The sequence below is a fragment of the Crassostrea angulata genome, chromosome 3 (assembly GCF_025612915.1).
Source record: "Crassostrea angulata isolate pt1a10 chromosome 3, ASM2561291v2, whole genome shotgun sequence".
NCBI classification, from domain to species: domain Eukaryota; kingdom Metazoa; phylum Mollusca; class Bivalvia; order Ostreida; family Ostreidae; genus Magallana; species Magallana angulata.
The window spans coordinates 55,008,458-55,034,444 of record NC_069113.1 but is presented as its reverse complement, the minus strand read 5'-3'; the positions used below and the strand labels follow the sequence as shown (position 1 = coordinate 55,034,444).

General features: G+C 33.9%; 4 protein-coding genes and 1 non-coding gene across 8 annotated transcripts; 3 read left to right on the top strand and 2 right to left on the bottom strand.

The window, feature by feature from the left end:
* Positions 1–310: 310 nt before the first annotated feature.
* LOC128175903 (DET1- and DDB1-associated protein 1-like) lies at positions 311–5,557 on the bottom strand. The gene is made up of 5 exons (XM_052841772.1): positions 5,504–5,557; positions 5,064–5,144; positions 3,154–3,205; positions 2,488–2,549; positions 311–2,192 (listed from the first exon to the last, which is right to left on the bottom strand). The coding sequence occupies exons 1-5, from the start codon at positions 5,510–5,512 to the stop codon at positions 2,091–2,093; spliced, it is 306 nt and encodes a 101-aa protein (XP_052697732.1). The 5' UTR covers positions 5,513–5,557; the 3' UTR covers positions 311–2,090.
* A 3-nt stretch (positions 5,558–5,560) lies between these two features.
* Positions 5,561–14,276, top strand: LOC128175899 (COP9 signalosome complex subunit 2). Of its 3 annotated transcripts, none has more exons than XM_052841766.1 (13): positions 5,561–5,672; positions 7,844–7,957; positions 8,384–8,464; positions 8,624–8,749; positions 9,434–9,601; positions 10,692–10,796; positions 11,038–11,107; positions 12,153–12,252; positions 12,556–12,687; positions 12,989–13,086; positions 13,194–13,276; positions 13,610–13,668; positions 13,799–14,276. In XM_052841766.1, exons 1-13 carry the CDS (start codon positions 5,628–5,630, stop codon positions 13,941–13,943), a joined length of 1,326 nt encoding a protein of 441 aa, XP_052697726.1. In that variant the 5' UTR covers positions 5,561–5,627; the 3' UTR covers positions 13,944–14,276. The 3 variants fall into 3 exon arrangements, with proteins under 3 accessions (XP_052697726.1, XP_052697725.1, XP_052697727.1); XM_052841765.1 differs by having other exon boundaries at positions 8,624–8,785; XM_052841767.1 differs by lacking the exon at positions 5,561–5,672 and adding an exon at positions 7,334–7,520 and having other exon boundaries at positions 8,624–8,785.
* A 141-nt stretch (positions 14,277–14,417) lies between these two features.
* Positions 14,418–22,045, top strand: LOC128175900 (arrestin domain-containing protein 3-like). Of its 2 annotated transcripts, none has more exons than XM_052841770.1 (9): positions 14,418–16,336; positions 16,791–16,866; positions 17,196–17,343; positions 18,137–18,239; positions 18,452–18,592; positions 18,787–18,902; positions 19,202–19,391; positions 19,658–19,800; positions 21,043–22,045. In XM_052841770.1, exons 1-9 carry the CDS (start codon positions 16,078–16,080, stop codon positions 21,064–21,066), a joined length of 1,200 nt encoding a protein of 399 aa, XP_052697730.1. In that variant the 5' UTR covers positions 14,418–16,077; the 3' UTR covers positions 21,067–22,045. The 2 variants fall into 2 exon arrangements, with proteins under 2 accessions (XP_052697730.1, XP_052697728.1); XM_052841768.1 differs by having other exon boundaries at positions 16,791–16,908.
* Positions 22,046–23,257: 1,212 nt separating this feature from the next.
* On the bottom strand, positions 23,258–24,682 carry LOC128175902 (structure-specific endonuclease subunit slx1-like). Its single transcript, XM_052841771.1, has one exon. It carries the CDS (start codon positions 24,575–24,577, stop codon positions 23,699–23,701), a length of 879 nt encoding a protein of 292 aa, XP_052697731.1. The 5' UTR covers positions 24,578–24,682; the 3' UTR covers positions 23,258–23,698.
* A 113-nt stretch (positions 24,683–24,795) lies between these two features.
* On the top strand, positions 24,796–24,868 carry Trnav-aac (transfer RNA valine (anticodon AAC)). Its single transcript has one exon. It is a non-coding gene; the product is annotated as a tRNA-Val (tRNA).
* The last annotated feature ends 1,119 nt before the right edge of the window (positions 24,869–25,987 follow it).

The following is a 25,987-nucleotide window of genomic DNA, read 5'->3' as shown; positions in this document are numbered from 1 at the left end:
CTTCAGTATTCGTCAAATGTTTTTCTCGTTTCCTGGTTTTCCTAGATTTATGATTTGAAGAGAAGGGGCAATCTTAACAGAAACATCATAATTATAAACTAGTTTGTGTCCATTAATAAAATAAGCAACGCGTAATTCCCTGGTAAAAATGAATGCCTTTTCAGCAGCCTTATATGAATGTCTTTAATCACAGAACAGTACAACTCATCATTTACAGTCTCAAAACACATAGACATGGCTCAAACTCTGAAAAGACATGCCTCTAGTTACACCAACCAAGTCCCCACAAATATAAAAATAACAGGAACTAATTTTACTGTTTTGTTTCATTTCTCTCATATGTAATGAAATCAGAGTTCTTCAGCTTATCAGATAATTAGGGAAAGCATCATATTCAGTAATATACATTTGGTTTTACTTCATTAATAAGACCCCCTCAAAGGGATCAGAATGTAAATTGTTCACAGAGATAATTTCTTTCACCAAATTTACTAATATATTATAAATCAAAAATGTTTCAAAATTTGAAGTATTGTTTAATGTATCAAACAAAAACCAACATTAAGGTCAAGGTTGCTCACTACACCTTGAAATATTTTCTCAAATCAGCAGGAAATGACTTGACTGTGATAGATATACTAATGGACAAGAAGTATTTAAGTCTAATAGGCAAAATAATGTGCAATTTTGGATGAAAAATTACAATTTCGAAAATTTAATTCAGTAAACATGAACAAAAGCTCCATGCAGGCGGATTTGAACTCATGATCTGCAGTTCAGAAGCCCAATACTTTAACCACTGAGCTACGACGATACACAACCCAATCAAACGATATAAACAGTTTAACAAAACATTTAAATCACCATCTTGTGACGCAGTGTCTTATAAGGTATAAGTCTAGGTGAAGTGAGGTACCTTAATACCTATTAAATACAATTATTGAGAGAGTTAGCTCTCTTTGTTAATGTACTAATCTTTCTTCACAATGCAATTAGTATTTATTTTCTCTACACTGTAAACACAGTTTATTGAGAATAAAGTTCATTGTCATTTTCTTTTAATAACATGTTCCTATAAATTCATTAGAATTAATGTGAATTGATACCAAAACAATTAAAAAATCTGATATGCAACATTCAGTGTGTTGCTTCACTGACTTCACAGAATACAGTACATCTATAATAACTGACAAAGTGTAGGATCCAAATCTGCAAGTACTAACAAAGTCCACTGTTTTGAGTTCCTTTATATTGTTAATTCAGTGATTTATGACTTTATGTTAAATTGTTACATTAAATAATCAACTATTAAACTATTACAAATACACCATAAAATATCCAATATCCTTCCTAAGTGACGACTGTAAAGCATGGCTGATGTGTCCTGAGACTCCCCTATTGTGTGGTCTGTGGTCATGAAGGGGAGAAACCATCTGACGTACATGGTACACATGACTTAGAATTGATGTCTATATAGACAATGATGGAAACCCTTAACACTGAGGCATTGAAACTAAATGATTAACACGTATGTATTGCTAGTTAATAAAAGCTATTCTAAGCAATCTACATAAACAGATCATCTGAACATTTGAAAGCCGACAATATCAACAGTTGAACTTTTGAGAAAAATATACAATTCATACATTCAACATATCCTTCATACATGACAATTGTTCTTTAAGATAATAATACAACAAATTGTCGCAAAGCAGCAATGAACGAAACAAAAAAATCGAATATTTAAAAAAAAAAACCATACAGAGCGTTTTCTCAAAACTATCATAATGCATAACAAAGGCACTCTCAAGCACAGTATCAACAATTGCCTAGGCTGTATTTCTCTGTCTAACCCCGCACCCCCTCCCAACCCTCCAATTACACATACATCCCTAATAAACATATACACAGACGTACAAACAAACGCAAATACTGCCTTTGATCGTCCCTCCAGCACTATCTCAGTAATAAGTATGTCACAGAAAACGTGTGAACATAAACTGTTGCTTAATATTAAGCTTGCTGGAACGACGGATCTCTCCACACAGGAATAGTTGGATTTGTCTGACGCGTTATTTGTATTACACTATTTATGATACATCATCCGTATTCAGCCGAGGCATTTTGGATGAGGAACTGCTCTCTGCAGAGTCTAGACTAGCTCGACTGAAGTCTCTCTTTTTATTCTGATTCTGTGAAGGTAAATTTGCCACATCAACACAATTTTATGTATGTATAAAGAATATCTCAAAAAGTCACACATTTTTTTTATTTACTGTTTTACATTTAGTAATAAGTAATTCAAAAAGACTAAAGAAATGTTGTTTTGCAAGACAATTAATCTCGATCTGACGCAACAACAAAAACTAGTTTTGTAAAAATCACAGCTACCTTCATTAACAAAACTATCAGTATGTATGTTGTCAAAAATAAATCTAAAACTACATGTGCTTAATTTCAAAATTCATGCATAATAATTTAACTGACCTTTTTGTCCCACTGCTGGTGTAAATAGCGTAACAAAATGTTTGTCTTTTCTGTTGTAATGACTGCAATTAAAATACAGAAAAGTTTTTATAATCAAATTTAGGAAACATTTTGGATTATTATACTTTCATGATAAATACTGATATTGATTTGTTTAGACGCAGTTGATAATCCGTTCTATTACCCTAAGTGTTAGTAACACACTTGGCAACGGGTAACACAATGAACTGTTACATGCGTGTAAATTATGCGCATACGGTTCGCCCTAGAATTCACTTTATTTGTATAAAAGCATTAAATTTTCTTTAAAATTAAGACATTCAGTATAATAAAATAAATAGTGCCTGTTTGGGAGGGTAACTGTTGAAATTGACACCCCTCGAAAACGCTTCGCATCGGTTGACAATGGTTTTCTCGGGGTGTAATTACGCGTCGGTTGACAAAGGTTTTCGAGGGGTGTCAATTTCAACAGTTACCCTCCCAAACAGGCACTATTTATATAATGTCATAAAATGGTGGGATGAAAAAGCTTCTATATCATGTTTATGTTTTAATTATAACCAGTACTAGTTTTATTTAAGTTCCACTCTTAAAGCAATCTCTGAGATTCATGTTAACCAGTACTCAGAAAGAAAATGTTCAATGTCTGATGCACTCTTTAAGTACCTTGTTCAGAGGGATGATCTACAGTAGATATATACACTGCTGGTTTTCTCATCTGAAAAAAAAAATAAAGAGCATTTCTCACAATTATGCATTAACTACAGAAACTACTTTAAATACTTTGTGATAAAATATTCAAAACACAACACATCTGACAGGAATGATGGATAATTCGACAGAATTTTAAAATGAAAGATTCAGTCCTTCCAACCACTGTTGTAGTATGTGCATTGATAAGTATGAATACTGTAATATGTCAGTAGTTCAACTTTGAAGACTCATGAAAGTTGTTGTTTTTTGTTTATTCACTTTGAGAGCGAGTACGGTAAATGAGCAACATATGCCACACCAAATTATACAGAATTTTATTCTTTAACCTTAAAGGGGGGGAAGTGTGTAATGAATATTGTTAACAAAACTACTTCATCAAGCACACTGACTTACATTTCAGTTGGCGTTTAGTTGTACAAAAATGTGAGGACATATGACGAGGCTTAACCTTGGTTGAAGTTATCTATGCAAATGAATTTCTTTTTTGATTTCAATGGTTAACATGGTAACAGGAGTTGACTCATTGTATATATTCTATATGAACAATACTGGCCTACGAAAATTCCCACTATCATCACATAGTTTTGCATATTAAATTGTAGTGTTTGAACTTTCATTGCATTAGTGAGTAAGGTACCCTTGGCGAAAATTGGTCCATAGCCAGTACTGATCCAGTAGTGATATAAACTACATTCTACTACAGTTATTGCCGAGATCAAAGAGATGCCGCGGACATTATTCTCCAATATACCACGAACATCATCAGTAAATTATTAGATCAGAACTACCTATTTGTCTCGCACTGACCATGAAAGTACAACTTCAAACCGTAAACAGTTTTAAAACCATGTTAATTTTACATGTTAGTTCCGGTCAAAACGATGTGTATTGTCTCAAATTTTATTTTTTAGAGATCAATGCGGCTGTTCCTAGGACCTCCCTAGGACATTTCCACTGCGTGTTTTTACATAAAATATATCACGTGTAGGAGTAATAATCGCATTAAATTGCCCTTAAAATATTAGGAATATAACTCAAAGATATTTTATAAATAAGTGAGGAGTATCAAAAAAATCCTGTCATCTGCATGTGATTCCTTTGATCAATACACATGTAAATATTACTAACATAACCGCTGGGGTTACACGGAACAGCCGTCAAAATGACCTAGATCGTCTCTTTATAGGAGAAATGATCTGTAGAAATACTGGGCTGTTAGTAGAATAGAAGTAAAGTTCTTATTTTCATGAATATTGCCGGATAACCTCCTCTGTCTCGAAATGTTGTTTAAAATATAAAAGCCTCGGCTAACACCTCGGCTTTTATATTTCAAAACAACATTTCTCAACCTCGGAGGTTATTCTGCATCATTCACTATAACTCGTCCTTTATTTCTTAAACAACATATAGGAATAACTTCATAAATGCAGAACATTGATCTTGGTCATCAGTGTAATGATCAGACAGGTTCGAATATTGGTGCTAGATTAGTAGATAGTTTAGTTGGTAGAGCACCTGACTAGAGATTCAGGGGGCTCGGGTTCAAATCCTGGTCTGGTCTGTCATTATTTCTCCCATCCCTTTACATTTAGTACCGATACCAACCCCTGGAACTGACAGGTTAATTCCTGCCTGGGGAAGAGCCTGGGCTGCTCTTTGTCATGGGCAAAGATTATTTAAAGGGGGGAGAATGTGACAGTCAGACTGGTTCAAATACCGGCTCCAGATAGCTCAGTCGTTTCGTTAGAGCCCCCAACTAGAGATTCTAGGGCCCGGGTTCAAACCCTAATCTGCTTCATCGTTATTTCTCCCATCCCTTCACAAGAGAATGATTTTGATGTTGGGAGTTTTACAATGCTTACATTTGATCTACAGCTGGAATCTGTGTGGAATCTGGTAAAATTGTCCTCATTATGACTTGGTAATTCTTTCAGAAAATCAGCCTGAAAAAAAATTATAAGAGCAATCAGATAAGAGCCAGCAATTCATGTACAGAGGCAATTCGAGTTAAAATTAACAAGCCACGTTTTTCACAATACAACTAAAAATATGAATAGAAAAGAGAAAAACAGTCAATAAAATTAATTCTTATTTAATTTTGTGTTAACTAAAGGTACACAATTTAAGATGTGCCATATGAATGAAATTTCAACTGAAGGTTTGGCTAGAAACGTTTATGATGAGTTACTGACTAAACTTGAGGACTTTAATGATTTAAGAAACACATAAATCTAAGAAATGATCATTCGTTGACTTATTTTACTTAATTAACAACTCTGTCTAAAACTATAGCGTTTCTTACCATCTTCATCTCATTTGACGTTAGCTTCTTATATAATATTAAAACCTGGTATGATATAAGTTCCGGAAAAATATTTTCCGGAATATTTCATTCCCTCTCTGTGTCCGAAATATAAACAAACAAAATGTCGGACGACGAATGTATGTACGACGATGAAGAGTATGATTTGGTGAGAAAACTATGAATTACCGCAAGCAAATATGAATAACAGCTCTCATACAAACCTCATTTTAATCTGAATATGGCCACGACAGGGGATCCCCTACGACAACCCCAAAGCGTCGTTATACGCTAGTTCGATATTGTTCAGGACCGGTCTTTTAGGCCTAATTAATTTCAAAAGTTTAAAGATGTTGATACTTCAACATTTTATTTGGTTGGGACCAATGGCCCAATTGGGATATAACAGCCCGTTTGGGATGCAATATTTCAAAGTGGGATTTAAATTTGCGGTGCAAAAATAAAAAAAAAATGTTTTGCTAAGAATATGGTAAATCCGCATTAGACAGTTACCTTAGAGTTGATGAAATGTAGCAAACTTTTCTGCAACCCCACTATGGATATTGAATCTTCTTGAGGATCAATCTTACAAAACTTATAGAAAAACTTGAAAATCAAATGTCCTTTCATTTGATATACATTTATGCGATTTGTATAAAAATTACAAAATTACAAAATTACAAAATTTATTTTTGGCATTTCATTTTACAGTACATTGTACTGACCGGACTCACCCTAACAGAAAGCATACCCCAACCAAACCCCTGATCTGCTCTTTGTGTCTGCTCAGGGTCTACTTTGGCTCAGCTGCAGGTTTGTATCTCCCGGTCTGAAAAAATTCGGATGGACGACCTGGGAGCTTCAGTGCATCCTATAGTAAAAATCTTCAATTTACGGCGCACAAAAAAATGCGCTAGTTTTGGTCTGATTAACCTTATTGTGGTAGAGTCAGGTATATGGCATTCCTACTAGCTCTGGCTAGTGGGTTAACCCTTTAGCTCGATCGGTAGAGTGCTGGACTGGCGTGCCAGAGGACCCAGGTTCAAACCTCAGCAGAGGCAATAAGTGTCTCTGTTACATTTGGCGCCCACGTTGGGACCTGGGTATTCTCTGGCGGGTGAAAGAGATTGTCTCTAGTACTTCGCCCCATAGGTGCTGGCACTCCAGGAGAGTCGGGGACGCCTCTTTCCTTGGAGGGGGACAATGTGGTAGAGTCAGGTATATGGCATTCCTACTAGCTCTGGCTAGTGGGTTAACCCTTTAGCTCGATCGGTAGAGTGCTGGACTGGCGTGCCAGAGGACCCAGGTTCAAACCTCAGCAGAGGCAATAAGTGTCTCTGTTACATTATTTCCAAACACACTCTGTACAAATATGTGATTCCAAAAAATTCCTCAGACATTTTACTACAGATATTGTCACTTCACTTGCCTCTGATATTCTTTTAAACACCGTCACCAGTCCCGTAAAGTGAAGTGGAGCAGTTTGTTTACAAGTGAAAATGGCGACTCTCGATCTCAACGTGAATTCAATATTCTTCATTTTCCGAGGTCAGTTAGCATGTTTAAGAGAAAGTCTGAGGCAAGTAAAGTGGTGATATCATAGTAAATTTCCTGAAAAATATAATAATACTAACTGTTTTCACAGAAATTGTGTGCAAATAAGGTTAATCAGTCCAAATCTAGCGCAATTTTTTGTGCACCGTAAATTGCAGATTTTTACTATGGGAGGCACTGTAGCTCCCAGGTCATCCATCCAAATTTTTTCAGACCGGGAGCTACAGACCTGCAGCTAACCTTGGCTATGCTATGATGGACCTAGAGTGATATAAAAAGCAGACCCCAAAATCAGAAGCAAACTTTCAAATTGCCTCTAAAAAATGACGAAGTATCTCAACAATTCTCTGTATTTGGACTACGCAAGGGGCAATATTAATATAGCAGACCTCAAGCAGATGCAGATTTTTAAAGAGCAGACACAAAGCTGACCTAGAGTCAGCTATTTGGGTCTTCTTTGCTGGTAGGTTTTGTCTGGTCATTACTGTATACCTGTATCCCATTAGGGGTTATTATATCCCAAATGGGATATAGGTCCAAATTTATCCTGTCCAAGTGTTACAGTCATGGGTTAGCATTGGAACTCGTAGTGTATCTAACCTTTGACAACAACAAGAAAAATGAAAAGCTGTTGTGTTAAAAAAAAACCACAAATTTGTTTCTCAAGAAAGAATTTAAAGATATACATCAATATGTGTGAACAAATTTGGTTTTACAACATAGTTGAAATCTTATATCACCCATTTTTTCTTTATTTTTTGATAAATGCTTTTTTTTTTATGGCAGGAATATTCAGAGGAAAGCAATTCGGAACCTGATGTAGATTTAGAGAATCAGTACTACAACTCAAAGGCTCTCAAAGAAGATGACCCAAGAAGTGCACTAGAAAGTTTTCAGAAAGTAAGTGTCTGTTTGTCTGTATAACATGGTATTAGCCACTATTAGGCTACCTAGTTCTTGAACATAAACTTGCTGAGCACTATGAGAAAATTTAGTTACACTTATAAAATATGTCATGCTTATTATTATAACACAACAGCAGTCATGCCAAAATAATATTTATCAAAATGTGGTCTTACTGGTCTATGGTTTTAAGCTTTATCAAGGGGATTTATTATCTTCAAAATTTACTTTGATAAACATTGGCATTAAGAATTTTAACCACCATATGCTATAGATACCATAAGCATAGTTTAATCATCATTTGTAATTTATTAAAATTTCTCTTTGTTGATTATCTGCTAATAAGATCTTACTCAATTTTGATTTGAATATTCAAATTGATTATTATTTGATTAACTCTTTTTTTTCTTTTTTTGCATATAGGTTTTAGAATTGGAGGGAAAAGACAAAGGAGAATGGGGCTTCAAGGCTCTCAAACAGATGATTAAAATCAATTTCAAGTTGGTGAGTCTCTTATTACCTCGAAGTTAATCTTAAATTCCAGACATCTTTAATTTATTTTCTGTGCCAACATAAAGGTGATAGAAGCTTTCTGAACATTTTCTAATAACGACTTTTACAACTTGGAGGTAAAAGAACATGTACGTATGTTGTTTATTGTAGGGGAACTTCCCTGAAATGATGAAGCGGTACAAACAGTTACTGACTTACATAAAGTCAGCGGTTACGAGGAATTACTCTGAGAAATCAATTAATTCCATCCTGGATTACATCTCCACTTCCAAACAGGTATCACAACTCTGTGTATTCCATCCATTAAGTCAGGTAGGAATTGAGTGGACAGAAAATAACTATTTAACCTGTACATTTATACATGTGGCTACGAAATAGATCTACTGATTGATTCCTTCCTTAATTACAACATATTTTGGAGTGTCTCAAAAATCTGTCACATGAAGACTTTTCATTGAATTTTATTATTAGTCCCCTACCAGTTTTCACCAGAGGGGAGTATAGCTTTCCTCTGCGTCCGTCTGTCCGTCCATCCGTCTGTCTGTCCGACTTCAGTTTTCCACACTTTTTTTCTTTATGCGTTTGAGGAATAATATGAAATTTGCTGAACAGCTTTAAAATGTCAAACTACAGATCAAGTTAACACTTTTGTAGCGTCTGGTTGACATATTTTTCGAGAAAATTAATTTTTTACATTCCAATTTTTAAATGTTCGGGTTTGATATTCTGCATAACAGTGCATTGTTTTCACAATTTCCACAAACCGGTAGGGGACGTGTATTGCATATGCAATACTCTCAGAATGCTTGTTACTTCATGTTTTGTACAATAAAGGTATTTTTGCTGCTTGATAACAATTTACAAGATCTGTTTCAGAGAAGGACAATTCAAAATAATTTCTAACACATTTCTCTACATTTTTTTTTTATCTGTGAACCTGACTCCAATTTTGTCCTACAGATGGAGCTGTTGCAGAATTTCTATGAGACAACATTAGATGCCCTGAAAGAAGCCAAGAATGAGCGACTGTGGTTCAAGACCAACACAAAGCTAGGCAAGCTGTACTTTGACAGAGGGGATTACCAGAAGTTACAGAAAATACTGAAACAACTTCACCAATCTTGTCAGGTACTGGAGCATGTACAACTCTTTCTCTCTTCCCTAGTCTATCTAACAGTTTGATCAGGTACAGAGAGAGACACAGAGCACTTTGTTCTGACAAACAGATAAAAACCCAGGATGCTGTCAGATACTGTATCTGTTGATCCATGAATTAAGGTTGTGATTTTCCGTACATTTGTGTAATTACATGTAAAATGTACAGACTAAATTTGAATTTGTTTATAGGTACATTTATTTATAAAATCCAAGTTTTTTCCTTCAAAGAAATTCCTTTGACTCCTTTTAAATATAGTAATACACACTTTTAAAGAAATGCCAGGACGAGCGTTTTTGCTTTGTTATATAAAGGGGCATGGTCACAATTATTGGTTCGATTTTAATGTTTAAAATGCTTCAGTTAGGCATTTTTAACAGGCAGCTAAAATTTAAGTTCAGTTATTAGCGAGTTACAGAGCTTACTATTCTTCGCTAAGTAAACAAAGCTTTTGTTTACATTTTGAACGCTATTAATTGTGAAAATTCCAGTTTTAGACCTAAAATGAATGTGTTAGACATAAGGAATTGTTTATTTATGCTTGAAATGAATAAGAAGATCAAAGACAAATCAGCTTGAAAAAGATTATTTACTGGTATATTGAATCTATGTAAACAAGAACAGGGCACAATCCTTGTTTACATGACAGAGAATTGTGAGTCCTGTATCTTGCTTATAACTTAATGGCTGACTCTCAAATTTCATTTGATCATTAGAAATGCATTCCTAAAGCATTGTAAATAATGAAAACAGAAAAATAGAATTTGACCAAAATCGTGACCATGCCCCTGTAAATGTAATTCGTTATAACTGTGGGTTCCATAATATGTTTGAAACCCAGGAGGATTGAAAATCACACTAACCGTCAGTTCATTTTAGTGTGTTCACCATAACCGTGTTTTACTGTAGTGGGTGACTGTGGACATTTCTTCAAGGACAGCTTAGTATTGAACATTCAATCTGTTTTTAAGAATTGAACCTCTTTATTATAAAAAATAATCTACCAAACTTTGTCTATTGATATGAAGTTCATGCAGTGAAAATATCCTCTCTGTTTTGCAGACAGATGATGGTGAAGATGATCTGAAGAAGGGCACACAACTGCTAGAAATCTATGCTCTGGAGATTCAGATGTACACAGCCCAGAAAAACAACAAAAAACTCAAGGTGCCACTCTGCCACCGGCTGTGTTGTCAAATTATTTAAACAAAATCAATATCATATCATCTCATAATTCTATAGATTTTCAATTGAGGAGTATTTTAAGTTCTGCTTGAATTCTAAGTTAGAGACTTAAGTGATTTATTTGTATTCTGTCTTGATATATTATGCGATAATTATATTACTGAATATTCATGTATAGCAATGGATGAAATTTATTAATGTTGTTCATTGTTGCAACTTTCAGACCCTGTATGAGCAATCTCTTCACATCAAGTCTGCCATCCCTCACCCCCTGATCATGGGCGTAATCAGAGGTGAGTGTCCAGTTCACATTGCCAGTCACCAAGTACAGCAGGTGCTTGATGGGGTGAAAAATCAGCATTGTCAATCAATCTGTAAAATATTGTGACAGGTCTACATTACCTTCGCATAAGATGTTCATGTCTGTTTTTTGAAAAGTCTTTAAATTCCTACAAACCTTCTTAGTCAAAATATGTGATGAGAGAATTCTGCATAATAGTTTGCATGTATTGCTAGTGTAATGATTTACGTGTACTGTCAGTCAGTGAAATGATTTACATGTACTGTTAATTTAACGATTTACATGTACTATTAGTGTAGCAATTTGCATGTATTACTAGTGTAATGATCAACATGTACTATTAGTGTAATGATTTATATCTAATTTCAAGGTAATTATTCACATAAAAATTATACTGTAAGTGTAATGATTTACATGTACAATTAGTATAATGATTTACATGTACTATTAGTGTAATGATTTTCATATACTATTAGTGTAATGATTTACTGTACTGTTAGGCAGTGTAATGATTTACATAAACTGTTAGTGTTATAATTTACATGTACTGTTAGTGAAGTGATTTACATGCACTGTTAGTGTAATAGTTTACATACACTGTAAGTGTAGTGATTTACATGTATTTTCAGTGTAATGATTTACATGTATTGTTAGTGTAATAATTTACATGTGCTGTTAGTGTAATAGTTTACATGTACTGTTAGTGTAATTGTTTACATGTAATGTTAGTGTAATAGTTTACATGCACTGTTAGTGTAATGATTTACATGTATTTTCAGTGTAATGATTTACATGTAATGTTAGTTTAATAATTTGCATGTACTGTTAGTGTAATGATTTACATAAAAAAAAATAACTGTAATGATTTACATGTATTGTTGATGTAATGATTTACATGTAATATTAGTGTAATGATTTACATGAACTGTTGATGTAATGATTTACATGCACTGTTGTACAATGTGCTATGATTTAAGTGTACTGTTAGTGTAATAGGATTGGATGCACATTCTGAATCACTTTTTGAATCTTTTCAGAATGTGGAGGAAAGATGCACCTGAGAGAGGGAGAATATGAGAAGGCTCACACTGACTTCTTTGAGGCTTTTAAGAACTACGATGAATCTGGGAGTCCACGGTATAAATAGAAATTGGTCGCATATCATAAATTTTCATCAATTGATGTTAAAATGTATTTTTTTTCAGTGGTTTTTTTTTATTGCCTTTTCAATTTTGTGATATATTAGATTACCAATAAATGGTGATATTAAAAGAATTTTTTTAAAATAAACATGTATAAGGATATCATTAGTCCCGAACCAGTAAAACAGAGGGGGCTATACTTATAGTCCTTATCCTGGTTTGCCTATCATTTTCTCCCCACTTCGTTTTCTAGGTTTGTTTTCTATCAGTAGTTTCTGATCTTGTTTTCTGGTTGTAGGAGAACAACATGTCTGAAGTACCTGGTGCTGGCCAACATGTTGATGAAGTCCGGAATCAATCCTTTTGATTCCCAGGAAACCAAACCGTACAAGAACGACCCAGAAATCCTAGCCATGACTAATCTAGTCAGGTATCGTCATAGCTACAGTTAGCTACAGAACATTAGTAGAAGGAATTTTTCAAAGCTGAAGCTATTAAAGGATGTTTGTAATGTAAAGTTTGTTCATATAGTGATAAAGATGAAAAGATTAGCACTGTGACAATCAGACAGTTGGTGGTTATCCTTGTTAGGTTTGGTAGCTATGGTTACTGTATGACTGGTCATTGAACTATATAACTTCAAATAAATACAAAATGATAATCTAAATAGTGTGTACTTGTATTCAATAAATTTGGTCATACATAAATATTCTCTTTTTATTCTTTTCCAGTTCATATCAAAATAATGATATTAATGAATTTGAGAAAATCTTAAAAACCAACAGACGAAACATCATGGAGGACCCTTTTATTAGAGAGCATATTGAAGGCAAGTGTTACAATGTTTCACCAAGTTATCTTTTCTTTAAATAGCACAAATTATGTATGTCATGTCTCAGTTTGCCATTTTGACTCACTGAGTTCTTTTAATTTCAGATTTACTTAGAAACATCAGAACACAGGTTCTTATAAAGCTTATTAAACCCTACACAAGAATTCACATCCCTTTTATTTCCAAGGTAAGAGTACTATTTATCATTGTTGCTGACATTAATACTGTAACAATGAGTTTCAGTAAATCTGTTACAGTAAACCAACTTTTATTTGCAGCATCTTTATTTTGCGATTAACTGACGATAGACTGATTTGCGATGACTAATGTTCGCGACCAAGCCTTATCCAGACCTGTATTGTTATAAAAACTATAGACAAAGGATTGATTCGCAGCGAGAAGGCTCTCACTAACCTCGCGAATATTTCTCGCACGCGAATAAAAGTTGGTTTACAGTATATTTTACAAAGTTTCATGAATTTTCTCACCATTTCAATAAAACATGTACTTATTTTAACAGGAGCTGAATATTGACCCAACTGAAGTAGAAAACCTTTTAGTATCTTGTATTCTTGATAGGTAAGACTTTACCATTTAGTTCAGTTCACCTCTTGTAATAATTGAGGGAGAGAGAGAGAGAGTGAGCTAGAGAGAGAAAGGAGAGGAGAGGTGGTTTTGAAATAATTAATCTTGAGTTTTTGTTTTCCAGTGCTATAAATGGACGAATTGACCAAGTGAATCAGGTGTTAGAATTGGACAGAGAGAACACAGGTACAGCCAGGTACAATGCCATGGACAAGTGGACCGCGCAGCTTCAGAGTCTGCACCTGGCTGTGGTCAACAAAACCACGTGATGATGACCCCAAACCACCAATCAGCTGTCGACGATTTTACCTCCTTCAATTCAAACATGTCCGACATGTTCCTAATCTTATTACAGAAACTTCGTAGATAACTTACAAAGAGATACAGCTCACACTCCTAGTGCTTCATTTGATTCAACTTGAATGGTGACAGTCCATTATCTGTCCATATTTTATCTGCTATATGGGACATACATGTACTTTTGCCCAGAGAGATAAAAGTGCTGTGAATTTTGTCAGCTTAATTTTATATGTACATCATTGTTTATACAGCTATTATCAAAACTATAATATAGGGACAAGTATAAACTTTTGAAAAAAGGATCATTCATTTTGTGTGTCTTTAAAATAATTGCTTGACATCAAACTGCAAAGTCAGTTTAATTTTGATAGGATTAACTGATCTTTCCTTTTTACATTTGATATGTCTGTTAACCCCTGAAACATATGCAATTTGTTCATGGAACAAAATGGAAAAGCTCTGGATTTGGTGTCAAGTATATTGCTGGGCATAACGTCTTCTATCCTTCCGACCATCCCTCTCTCACACTCTATGTTTAGTTTAGCTGCAGATCTGGATACAAATGTGCAATAAGGCAAAATATTTGTTCATTGTAGTTACTTGCCCATATATTTTTAAAAACCTTTGATTCACTATTGTCCAAATTACAATCAGTGAATGGATCCCGGACACAGTGTCTGTCAGTGAAGGCAATTGCAGGAATGGATGATGGTGATTGGTGATGTTGGGATTGGGACATTTGGTTTTAGCCCTAGCATCTGATAAATCAGATGATTAGTCAGGTGATTGATGGATCGGGTTCGGTGAATTTCTGAAGCATGTGATTGACAGGCCTCAGACAAGAGACAAACCCAGCTTGACCTTGAACCTTTATCATTTCATCTGATATGCAGAAAAAATTGTCATTTCAAAGGAGTTTATTATAATGAGTGGGTTATAGTGCCTGCTTATGATTCTATGAAATTCTTTCTAAATAGACTAAAGAGTCTGTTCATAACCTCAAAAATATATTTGATTTAAAGAAAAAAAAATGTACCAATTTTTTTTTAAATCGCAGTAAATTGCAAAAATTTTACTCTTATAGCTTAACACAGAACTATCGGCAGATACTTTACTCAATGAGTTTAAAAAAAGGCCAAACATATCTATCAAACACTTTTTATTGTTTGTTTGAAAATATCAAATTATTTTCAGTTTAATGTAAGCATGAATAAAGCTTACAATCATACAGCTTACATAATAAAAGGTAAATGCTGGTACATATATATGTTTAAATATTGTTAAAGCTGTGAGAAATATTATTTGTGCATTAGATGCCGTTAATTTGTTTGAAAACCTTGATAAACAAAATTGATCCTTAATGAAATTTTTATAACTTCAGATAATTCAAAATTTCTAATTCTTTAAGTACATTTTTATTATTGTTCATTTCTAAGCTTAAATATATGAAATTTATTCAATGCCCCAGTAATAAAGAATGTCAAATGATCCATTTAAAAAAAAAAATTCAGAGACGTTTTAAGTTTCTAGTCACACATAAAGGACTGCATTCGATATATACACAGTATCCTATACATTACGATATTGAACAAAATATTAAAATTCAATTTTACACAATCTGAGGTCAAAAATCATCCAAGTGTAGCAATCCTATAAAAACCAATTTTAATTATTATAAATTAATCTTATATTTTCGAAATGTTTAATAACCTGTTATTTTGCGTTACTTACAAACAGAAAAAAAATTAAGGGGGTTTAAAAAATAATATTTTCTTTAATTTTTCACTCCAAAGAACTGATAACTCCAAGTCTGAACTCAGGCCTACATTTTCGACCGCATCGTTAAATAGCACATACAATGAGTTTGAAATCAATACTAGGCCCACGACTCGCGTAAACATAGTTCGACGAACTGATTAACATACAGAAAATGGAAGGATGGTACTGCCCTCTTAAATTTATATATATCTATGCGTTTGTCTCTTAGCATTTAGTTTCAAACGAGATATGGTTTCTTAGCGGCGGATAATCTTATCATATATTTTCCCGCAAAAACGTCAAGTTTGACAGGTGAACAAAATGAAGATTAGTTAACAGGCGGTGATGGGGAAACTGAAATGTTTTGAGATTCTGTGGACGGAGAATAAGTCCGTGTTTTACCCGGGAGAGAGAGTGTCGGGTTTCGTTGTGCTGGACCTGAAGAGAGACGTGAAGCTGAGGTCCTTGAGAATCTTTCTGAGAGGCGTGGCGAAAGTTCACTGGACCGAATCCAGAAACACGGGCACCAGGCTGGGCTCCTACACAGAACATTACAATGCTGAGGTTGAGTACTTCTTCAAGCGACAAGTCTTGTTTGGTGGAGGTATATATTCATAAATGGTATCACATGACAATTATTTATAATTGGCATTTATGATTACACACTGTATCAGTTAATGAATTCATGAATAATTTAATTGCCTCCGGACAGTATTGTATTAAAACATCATTAAGTTGGATTGGATTTTGAAATCTTTTACTTTAGAATTTTCAAGTGCTCCATCTGAGAGCTATACCCAAATTTGAATTAATAACAAACGTACGTTGGTTGTTGGTATGTGGTGTAAAGTGTGTAGAATAAATATACACATATTTATAATCAAATTATTTGTGACGTACAAAGACTAGAAAGTCAAGGGCTTGGATATGGTTCCTGGTTTATAATATCTGTCACAAAATTACAGTACTATATGATGAGACCTTGAATTTTATACTGGTTCTTGGTATAGTTTGAATCAATACAAGATTTTTTATCCGATTTTTTTTTCTTTAACCAGAAGTGACAGATGGGAGAGACCATGTTCTAGAGGCCGGTCACCATGAATTCAACTTTACTTTCGATTTACCAATGAGGTATATCTTTGAATTCAACTTTACTTTCGATTTACCAATGAGGTATATCTTTGAACATGTTGAAATCCCACCATTATAATGCAAGAAAAAAATATTACCAATCACTAACAATAATAAATATGTTAATGTAAATCAAATTTATACAACTTAAAGTAATTTAAATAAAAGTGTTCATTCTTAGATAAAATACACAGCCATGTGTGCCTCACCTACTAACTATATATGCATATAGCCATTGTCATTTTATCATTTTTTTGCAAATTTGCAAGTGAAACAACAGAGTTTTGGGTATAAACCTTTATCATGAAATTTTCTTTATTTTCTTTCAGTGGAATCTCCACCTCCTTTGAAGGTAAACACGGCAGTATTCGTTACTGGGTCAAGGCAGAGATAGACAAGCCGTGGTCATTCAACCATAAAACCAAGAAAGCCTTTACTGTCATCAGTCCCATTGATATCAACCGCCCCGAGTACATGGTAAGTTTCTATATAAACTGTCTGAGGTATGTAATGGAGTATATTATTGTGGTAATAATTAAACCATGTATATTTGACAGTTGATATCGATATTTGCTATGTATGTACTTTTGAAGGTTCTGTCTGTTCAATACTTTAAATGTACTTTTGACAGTTGATATATGTTCAATACTTACCATATACTCTATTTTGCATTGTTATGTGCGTAATTCGTTTTATCTGTCAAGTTTACAACATGCAATAGAGTCACAGGGAATGAAAATTGCTTCACAGTAGGCGTCATATTATTACAAGCGTGTTTATTAAAGCCGTGTTTTACTGTATAGACTCTAACACTCAAATATGCACTGCCTAGTGCAATCTTTGAGGTCTGAACTCTAAGAGTCAAGAGAAACGAATGTCACACAAGATGATAGTCTATGACAATAAGACACATTACAATAAATGAAGTGAAACATGACCCTTGTTACTTTAAATTCCACAGGCCATGATCAACTTCTTTATGAGGTTTCATTAAAAAAAATTTGTAGGTATCTATATAAACTTTACATGGTAAATATTAGTGTTAACTGTCCCAATTACATGGTAAATATTGTACAGATTTCAACTGTCTTAGTACGCACTGTGCATTTTAAGTACAGTGTACATAATCATTATTATGGTTGACCTCAAAGCTCATTCTCCTCTTCAAATTAACTAAACTGTACTTTTTGAGTTGTGATGTACTGTTCTGATTGACTATATTCTATGTTATCCTTATTGAATTCACTCTACTGTATATGTTTCAATTCAGAACTTTGTGGAGAGCAGTGTGGAGAAGACCTTGTGTTGCTGGTTCTGTACGTCAGGACCTGTGTCTATAACAGCACGCACTGACAGACGGGGATACTGCCCAGGTAGTCATACAACCATGAACCAACTAATGGTTCTTAATGAACCTCTCTGTATGGAGTATGTAACCTTTAGTTATATTTTATATACCAGGAGTTGTGTAGTTCCATTTTTTCAAAGGAGGCATAAATATTATTTATTGTACATTTTGCACATGTACTACTAGCTGCTGCATATGTTGATTTTGCTTCCTTACATTGGTCTAGTCGTTTTGTAGGGGAGTCTATTCAAATTTTTGCCGAGTTCAACAACCACTCCTCGCGCACCGTGACCCCTCATGCCACCCTGTACCAATCCCAGATCTTTTTTGCTGGGAACAAATCAAAGCTTCGGAGAACAAAGTTTTGCATGATATCAGGTATTCTGTGTAAAATAAGGAAAAACACTGTATATTAAAGCAAATTTCCTAAGTAAATACATTTTGACAGAAACAACACTTTGCAATGAAATTATAGACAATGTTTTAATTCTCCTGCATTGATTTTTTTTATTTCTGTGGACATTGACAAGGATTGAATTCACCATCACTGATTAATTGTTCTTTGTGGACAGGAAGCCCTGTGGAGGCCAGAGGGACATGTGTCTGGGACTCTCAGGAGATTGAGATCCCCGCTGTGTCCCCCACAATCAGAAATTGCTGCATCCTCAAAGTCAAGTACTTCATCGAGGTACATCAACCAGCCTGTTTATTAGCTCCAGCACTGTTTGTCGTTTTCATTCTGACATTACAATTAGTCAATTACCTCTTTATTTAACCTTGAATACTAAGTAGATATAAACTCAGAACAATTATCCTTGTATTATACATGTACTAGCTGAGAATGGATTAGTTAAGGTCATCCGGATATTGAAATTTTAAAGGGATGAAACACATGTACATGTACGGCATCAAACTTTTGTTTGTGAAAAAAATTGCTAACAGGTATATTTATTAATTAATTGTATATATATATATATACATATACAGGTGTCTCTGCACATCCCTGGCTCTCAGAACCTGGCCCTACAACTCCCCATCGTGATTGGAACCGTGCCTTACCGTCAGACCCGTCACTCAACTTCCTGTCTACAGACAGCAGACACACCCCTCAGTGACATCCACCTGCTGCCAGCCCCTCCCCCCTACTCCGAGAGCACCAACCCCCCACCATTTGGAGGTCTAGTTCAACTTGCTATTGATGAAATAAGAATAGAAAATCTAGCTTTCATAATGATATTTTGTCAAGCAAACAAAACACTTGTATCTTTTCTGTCCCTAGCTTGCTTTTTGAAAAATAATAATTATGAATTCAAATTAATGTATACAAAATCAAAATACAATGTAAAAAATAGAAAAGTATTATTTTTTTAATTAATGGACATCATTCTGATAATTTTATGGCAATATCAGTTCTGTTCAAGTTTTTTTTTACTAAATGTTTAGATCCACCCACGTATTGTGAGAGTGTGGAGGGAGCAGTCAGTATCCTAGACGATGACGACGACCCGACCCAGATGGGCAGTGTGACCTTCACCCCGATGTATACATTTGTCTACGATTACCGCAGACCCCCTGCCTACTCAGAGGTAAATGGCCAGAGCACACTGGAATTACACTTTTATCCTCAATACATGTACACTGGAATAACACTTTTATCCTCAATACATACACACTGGAATAACACTTTCATCCTCAAAACATGTACACTGGAATAACACTTTTATCCTCAATACATGTACCGGTACACTGGAATAACACTTTTATCCTCAATACATGTACACTGGAATAACACTTTTATCCTCAAAACATGTACACTGGAATAACACTTTTATCCTCAATACATGTACCGGTACACTGGAATAACACTTTTATCCTCAATACATGTACACTGGAATAACACTTTCATCCTCAAAACATGTACACTGGAATAACACTTTTATCCTCAATACATGTACCGGTACACTGGAATAACACTTTTATCCTCAATACATGTACACTGGAATAACACTTTTATCCTCAATACATGTAAATTAAGTTAAGGGAGATGTGCGGCCATCATTTACATTTGAGAAGAAAAATGTAAACATTTCTTGAACTTGTTTGTTTGTATCCAAAACTTACTAAAACTGTAGTGTCAAAAGATACAAAAGCAATTGAAATGATGTTCAACATGTTTTGTATGCAAATTATGCATACAAGAACAGAACAATACTTTTTAAATCACTTAGAACAGCTGTAGAACTTTGCAGTTGCAGACTTATTTTGAAGATTTAAAAATCTGAATTTTTTTCTCAAATTGTACAAGATGGCCACACATATCTCCTTTAAACCAGCTGCATTGTTAACAAACACACTATGTAAGCACAATACTGTAAATTACATGTGTATTTAATTCCCCGCTTCCGCTGTTTTGTTTTAAATGGTGAGAATATAAAATCACAAGAGCCAGGGTTTTTTTTGTTATAATTTCCTAAGGTTCAAAACTGTTTAAAAAAATAAAAGAGATTAAAAAAATTGCAAGGGTTAACGTTGCTTCTCACATTCTTATGTGGTTATTATTTCCTCACATTTTATTAGGAATCTTCAGTACTTTGGTGTACCGGTATAAGTATTTGCAAACATGAAGCCATTATATAACAGTGTCTGTTGAACAGTATATACAATACATGTATATACATGTAAATGCAATGTTCTGATTTTTACTCAGTTGATTGACAGAATATGCTAGTTTTGACCTTGTAAGTGTCCACCCAAGCAAATATTTCAGTTGTAAATACTAAAAAAAAATTGAATTACTAGAATTAAGATATCATTTTTTTTATTTTCAGAATGATCCTCATCCAGTTCACTGATTTTCTGGGAACCACTTAATGTGCTGTAACAGTTGGGACGACTTACACTGATTCTCTCGACATACCTCTCTCTCTCTCTCTCTCTCTCTCTCTCTCTCTCTATAAATATATACACACACACACACACACACACACACACACACACACACACACACACACACACACAATGATCTGAAGTTAATCCATTTATACACAAAACAAGAATACCAGATGTCTCAAACTATATGTACAATGTATTTGGAACAACTGTAGCATGGTGTTATATGCATTGTTGTACGTGTTCTCGAATTAACCACGAGACTGTGTTCCTTGTCGTTTTATTCATGTATATTGCTTCCAAGCTTGCATTACATGTAAAATAACAGAAATGTATCATGTACCATACTATTTCATGTGTTTTCATTTCATGCTCTATATATATGAATAGAATATATACCATCGGGCATGAATTGGGAAATTTTTAGCAAATTTGCGCCAGCTCTGCATCCACAAAACTTTTTTGTCTTAAAAATTGATTAACAATAAAAAAAATTATTTTTTTTTAAAAGTGTCCATAAATAGAATCTCATTGAAAAAACCTGTTTATATAACCTCTGGCTCCACCGTCACCAAAGTTTTCAAATCCCTCAACTCATTCCTCAACTCAAATTCTGTAAAGGAAAGTGCATAAACTTGAGGTCAAACCTCAGATTTGAGGCTGAATTTTGACTTGAGGAAAATTGGTGACGACAGCTTCACTCACAATCAATATCTTTGATTGACTGGCAGCATTATGTCTATCTTAAATTATTTTTTTCAAAAACAGAGCAGTATTTTTAAACAAAGAGCTTAATACAATTCCATTGCCTGGAAACTTGTTAACATGGAAACAAATGATGCATAACATACATTCTTAGTGTCGCTGATGATTCGCAAAAATTGAAATTGTAAAAATTAATCTATAGCTAGCTTTTTGACTCGGATTTGCAAAAATTAATCAGCGTAAAAATTTCCAGATTTACGGTATACTTTAGTAAAAGATATGTTTCTTTAGTTAAGTTTTGATACAGTTGTATAAATAAGGCTGTCTGGATTCCAGTAATCGTTGGATTTTTTTATCTCCTAGATCGCCTTCAGTAGTTTAAGACCCTGTACTGTAATTATATAATCCAGTGATATTTTCTTTTTTGGAATTGCCCCTGCATATGCACTTTTATCAAAGGCCCTAGATAAGCAGTTTTATAGATGCTCCAATACTTTATATTGGTACCCATATTTTGTAATGTTTTTATAATACATGTATTCATTATACATACAATTATTTATTTTATACGTATATTTATTGTGTATATCTATTGTAATAAATCGTGTAATGATAGGCAGTGTATTGTTGAATGGATGGTGCTATAAAGTACACATATTATTATGTTTACAATGTACTTGTAATTAGCTTTAGACAATTATTATCTACATGTATATCTGTGTGATATATTCTTAGTGCTTGTAAACAGATTGGGAAACTTGCTCCTATGATGATACTTGATTTTTTTTTTTTTACAGTCTTATATATTTTTAATTACATAAAGCATTAAATGGGTATAAGACACAAGATAAAAGTCAGTGATTAAACACAAGGCTTTGTACAAATTAACAACTTTATGATGTCTCAATTGTTCAATGAAATTTGAATCTGTAAACATCAACTATATTGTAGTACATGTAATCTATAATCTACAAAAAGTATATCTGGTGTATAAATGTGTGATTTGTGTAATAAAGTTGGGTTAAATTTATTCTCCGACAGTGTGCTTCAGTTAATAAAACTGTAATTTTTTAAATCTGAGGAACAACAATGCGTGTCAGTACATGTAATATATTGCTATTTGTTTTGATATTTGTTTAAATTATATATGTAACTATACATTGTATTTGTAACATTAAAGTAGCATTTTTTTGTGCATTGTACTCGCCAATTCATTTTTAAAATGTCAAATATTGTAAACAATTTCCGTTGGTGCATCATTCTCACTGTTGTACCTTTGATCTTAATAAAATATTAATACAAACTAAGTTATTTTAGTTTTATATGTAAGTATCAAATTAGAAACTGAAGTAAAATACATACCTGATACAGTTAAACTCATCTAGAAGAACATGCTTATAGTGAAATCTGGGATATATTGAAGTTTGTGGAGTCCCTAGCAAAATCCTTATTTACAACCTCTTGTAAATTTTCAGTAATATAAATGAACATTAAGAGATAACATTTATTTTGTGTCCCATACAGGTGGAGAATAATAATTATTCCATCTTTTACAAATACATACATTGTATTATATTTTACCAAAAAAATTACCTAAAATATTGATTAGATTTTTTCTTGACAAATGACGAGCAGCAGCTGTGCATGAATCTCAGCAGAACATTTACTCCTCCCTGCTCTCTGACAGTATAAAAGGTACAGGTCAATGGATCAGAACACCGACATATTGAATAAATTCAAGCTGTTTGGTTTGTAATTTAATTTCACAGTACAATGCAAATTTTAACATCTATTAATATGTCATGTAAATAAATGTATCCTAGATCATGTAGATACGACATTAAGAAAATGATCAGTATCCCAAGTACACGAAATCTTGTCAAATCATGATCATGTGACATGACTTTGTAACTGATCTGTCCAATCAGCATCCTCTGTGTCCTCCTCCGCACTCGTACATTCCTCCAGGTTCTGGTAGCAGCCATGCTTGGCCCTGATCAGGTCTCCCCACAGAACCACAGCTTTACAAGATGGACACTTGCCGTCCACTGGTATGAGCTGTCCTGCCTGGTTAGTAAGGAACTTTTTCGATAGACAGATTATATGAGCCAGCATGGAGCACTTTGGATGAATACACTTTAATAATGTGTCATGGTCCTTGGTCCTTTCTCTACAAACACTACATCGGACATACTTTTCATTCCTCCTAAGAAGACTTAGAAATTCTATATCCTCTTCATCCCCCTGTTCATTCGGTGGTTCTGTTTTACCCCGTTTACTGTTTGTACCACTCTTTTTTATCCGGACAGGACCATATGCTATGGGCATGTGTGCTGGTGGGCTATATTCCAGAGGGAAGTCGAGTACATACTGCTGTTTAAGCCACCTAATTGTCAAAGCAAATCTGCACCAAGGACAGGTGTTCAACATGGCAGAAACAATTCGGAATCTGTACTGAAACTGGTTCTCTTTCTTTGTTTTGGCCGGTAAATGTTTCAATCTTCGGGATTTCTTTGGATTTTGCCACGCCCACTCGAACCGCAAAGCCGATATTTCATTAGGAAAGCCGTGGATAATAAGTACCATTTCCCAAGGCCCGCGTCCGTGGGTTCGCCACGCCCCGCCAGCGTGTTTCCCTTTATTATGTTGTTGGATTCTTCTGTTAGGGTTTACTGTGAATCCTATATAAGTCCTGCCCTTAAACTGTGGATTTACGTTATACAACAAATACACTCCAAAAAACTGTTCTATTTCTGCAGAGGCGTCCATTCTACTTTCACTTTCTGAACCTTCGGATATCCTCGGTTTTTAATCACATCCAGTAATATCCCCCGATTTGCTCATTCAAGGGGCTTCAAGCTTTTCTGCCGCACGTGAATTAAATATTAGGAGATATCTTCCAAAACATTGCGCAAAAACTGCACAGAATAATAAATATTTAAAATTTTTATATATAAGATAGAATGTTTTTCACCCGTTTCTCAAGCGGTTCCATGGTGTAGTGGTTATCACGTCTGCTTAACACGCAGAAGGTCGCGAGTTCGAGCCTCGCTGGAACCTATGTTTTTTCAAATCAGAAAAAATATTTTTTTTATATAAGGATGATGTTTAAAAAATCCACTGATGATAATGAAAAACCATCTATTGTGTGTTATAGACCTTTGCTTGTATTGTTATTTTTCACTTTCAGAAAAGTAGGTCAATGACCTACTTTTTGAGTTAATGGCCATTGAATATTTATTGAAAATTCAAGAAAAATCCCATAAAATTTTACACTACGATTGAGATTTTCTTAATTATAAAAATATTACAAATAATTAAACACTTCAAAAAATAAGATAAAGTTTATGAATGGTAGTAGCACTAAATAAGTACACAACATTAAAATTTCAGCATCAATTCTTAAAAAAATAATTCAGTCCGAATTTCCTCTATCAGTTTTCAAATCCCTACCCATTTTTGATTCAATTTTACAAAAAATTGAATGATGATAATACAAAAACATTTATGATATTGAACTACTTATATTTACCTTATTCTGTTGGCATAAAATTTATATGAGGTCAATGATCAAAATTTTGAGATATGATGTCTTTTATCGTTTTTAAGCATTTTTCAATATTATAATTATTCGTGCCTTAAGATTATTTTAATGAATAAGTGAGGTAAAACCAACGGAAAATATGCAAAATTACGTAGACTTAAATATGAAATCCTAACTTTTAATATTAGACTACTGCCTAAAAACTTTTAGTAGAAAACAAAATCTGCAAAATTTAGTCCGAATTTCCTCTGTTTGGCTAAAAGTCAATTTTTGTTTGAGCATAATTCCATAATTAAGTAAAACTATTGAATGTTTTGTCAATAATAATTCATTTCATAAATACTTTTTGTGTTTAGAACAAATTTCACTCATTACATTGAACTTTTTAACAATCGGAATTTGAGAACTCAAACCCTGAGTAAATAACACCCATAACATATATCCAGTAATTTGGTGTCACTCATGTGTATATACATACCAGCATGTAATATTATATATAATAAATATATTTATAGATATGATTGAGAGCTTGCAGAAAACAATATCAGGGACATATTCGACCCAGACAATATATTACTATCATACGTGCTGTAGTATATATTAAGTATAACGATGATTTCTTTAAAATCATATTT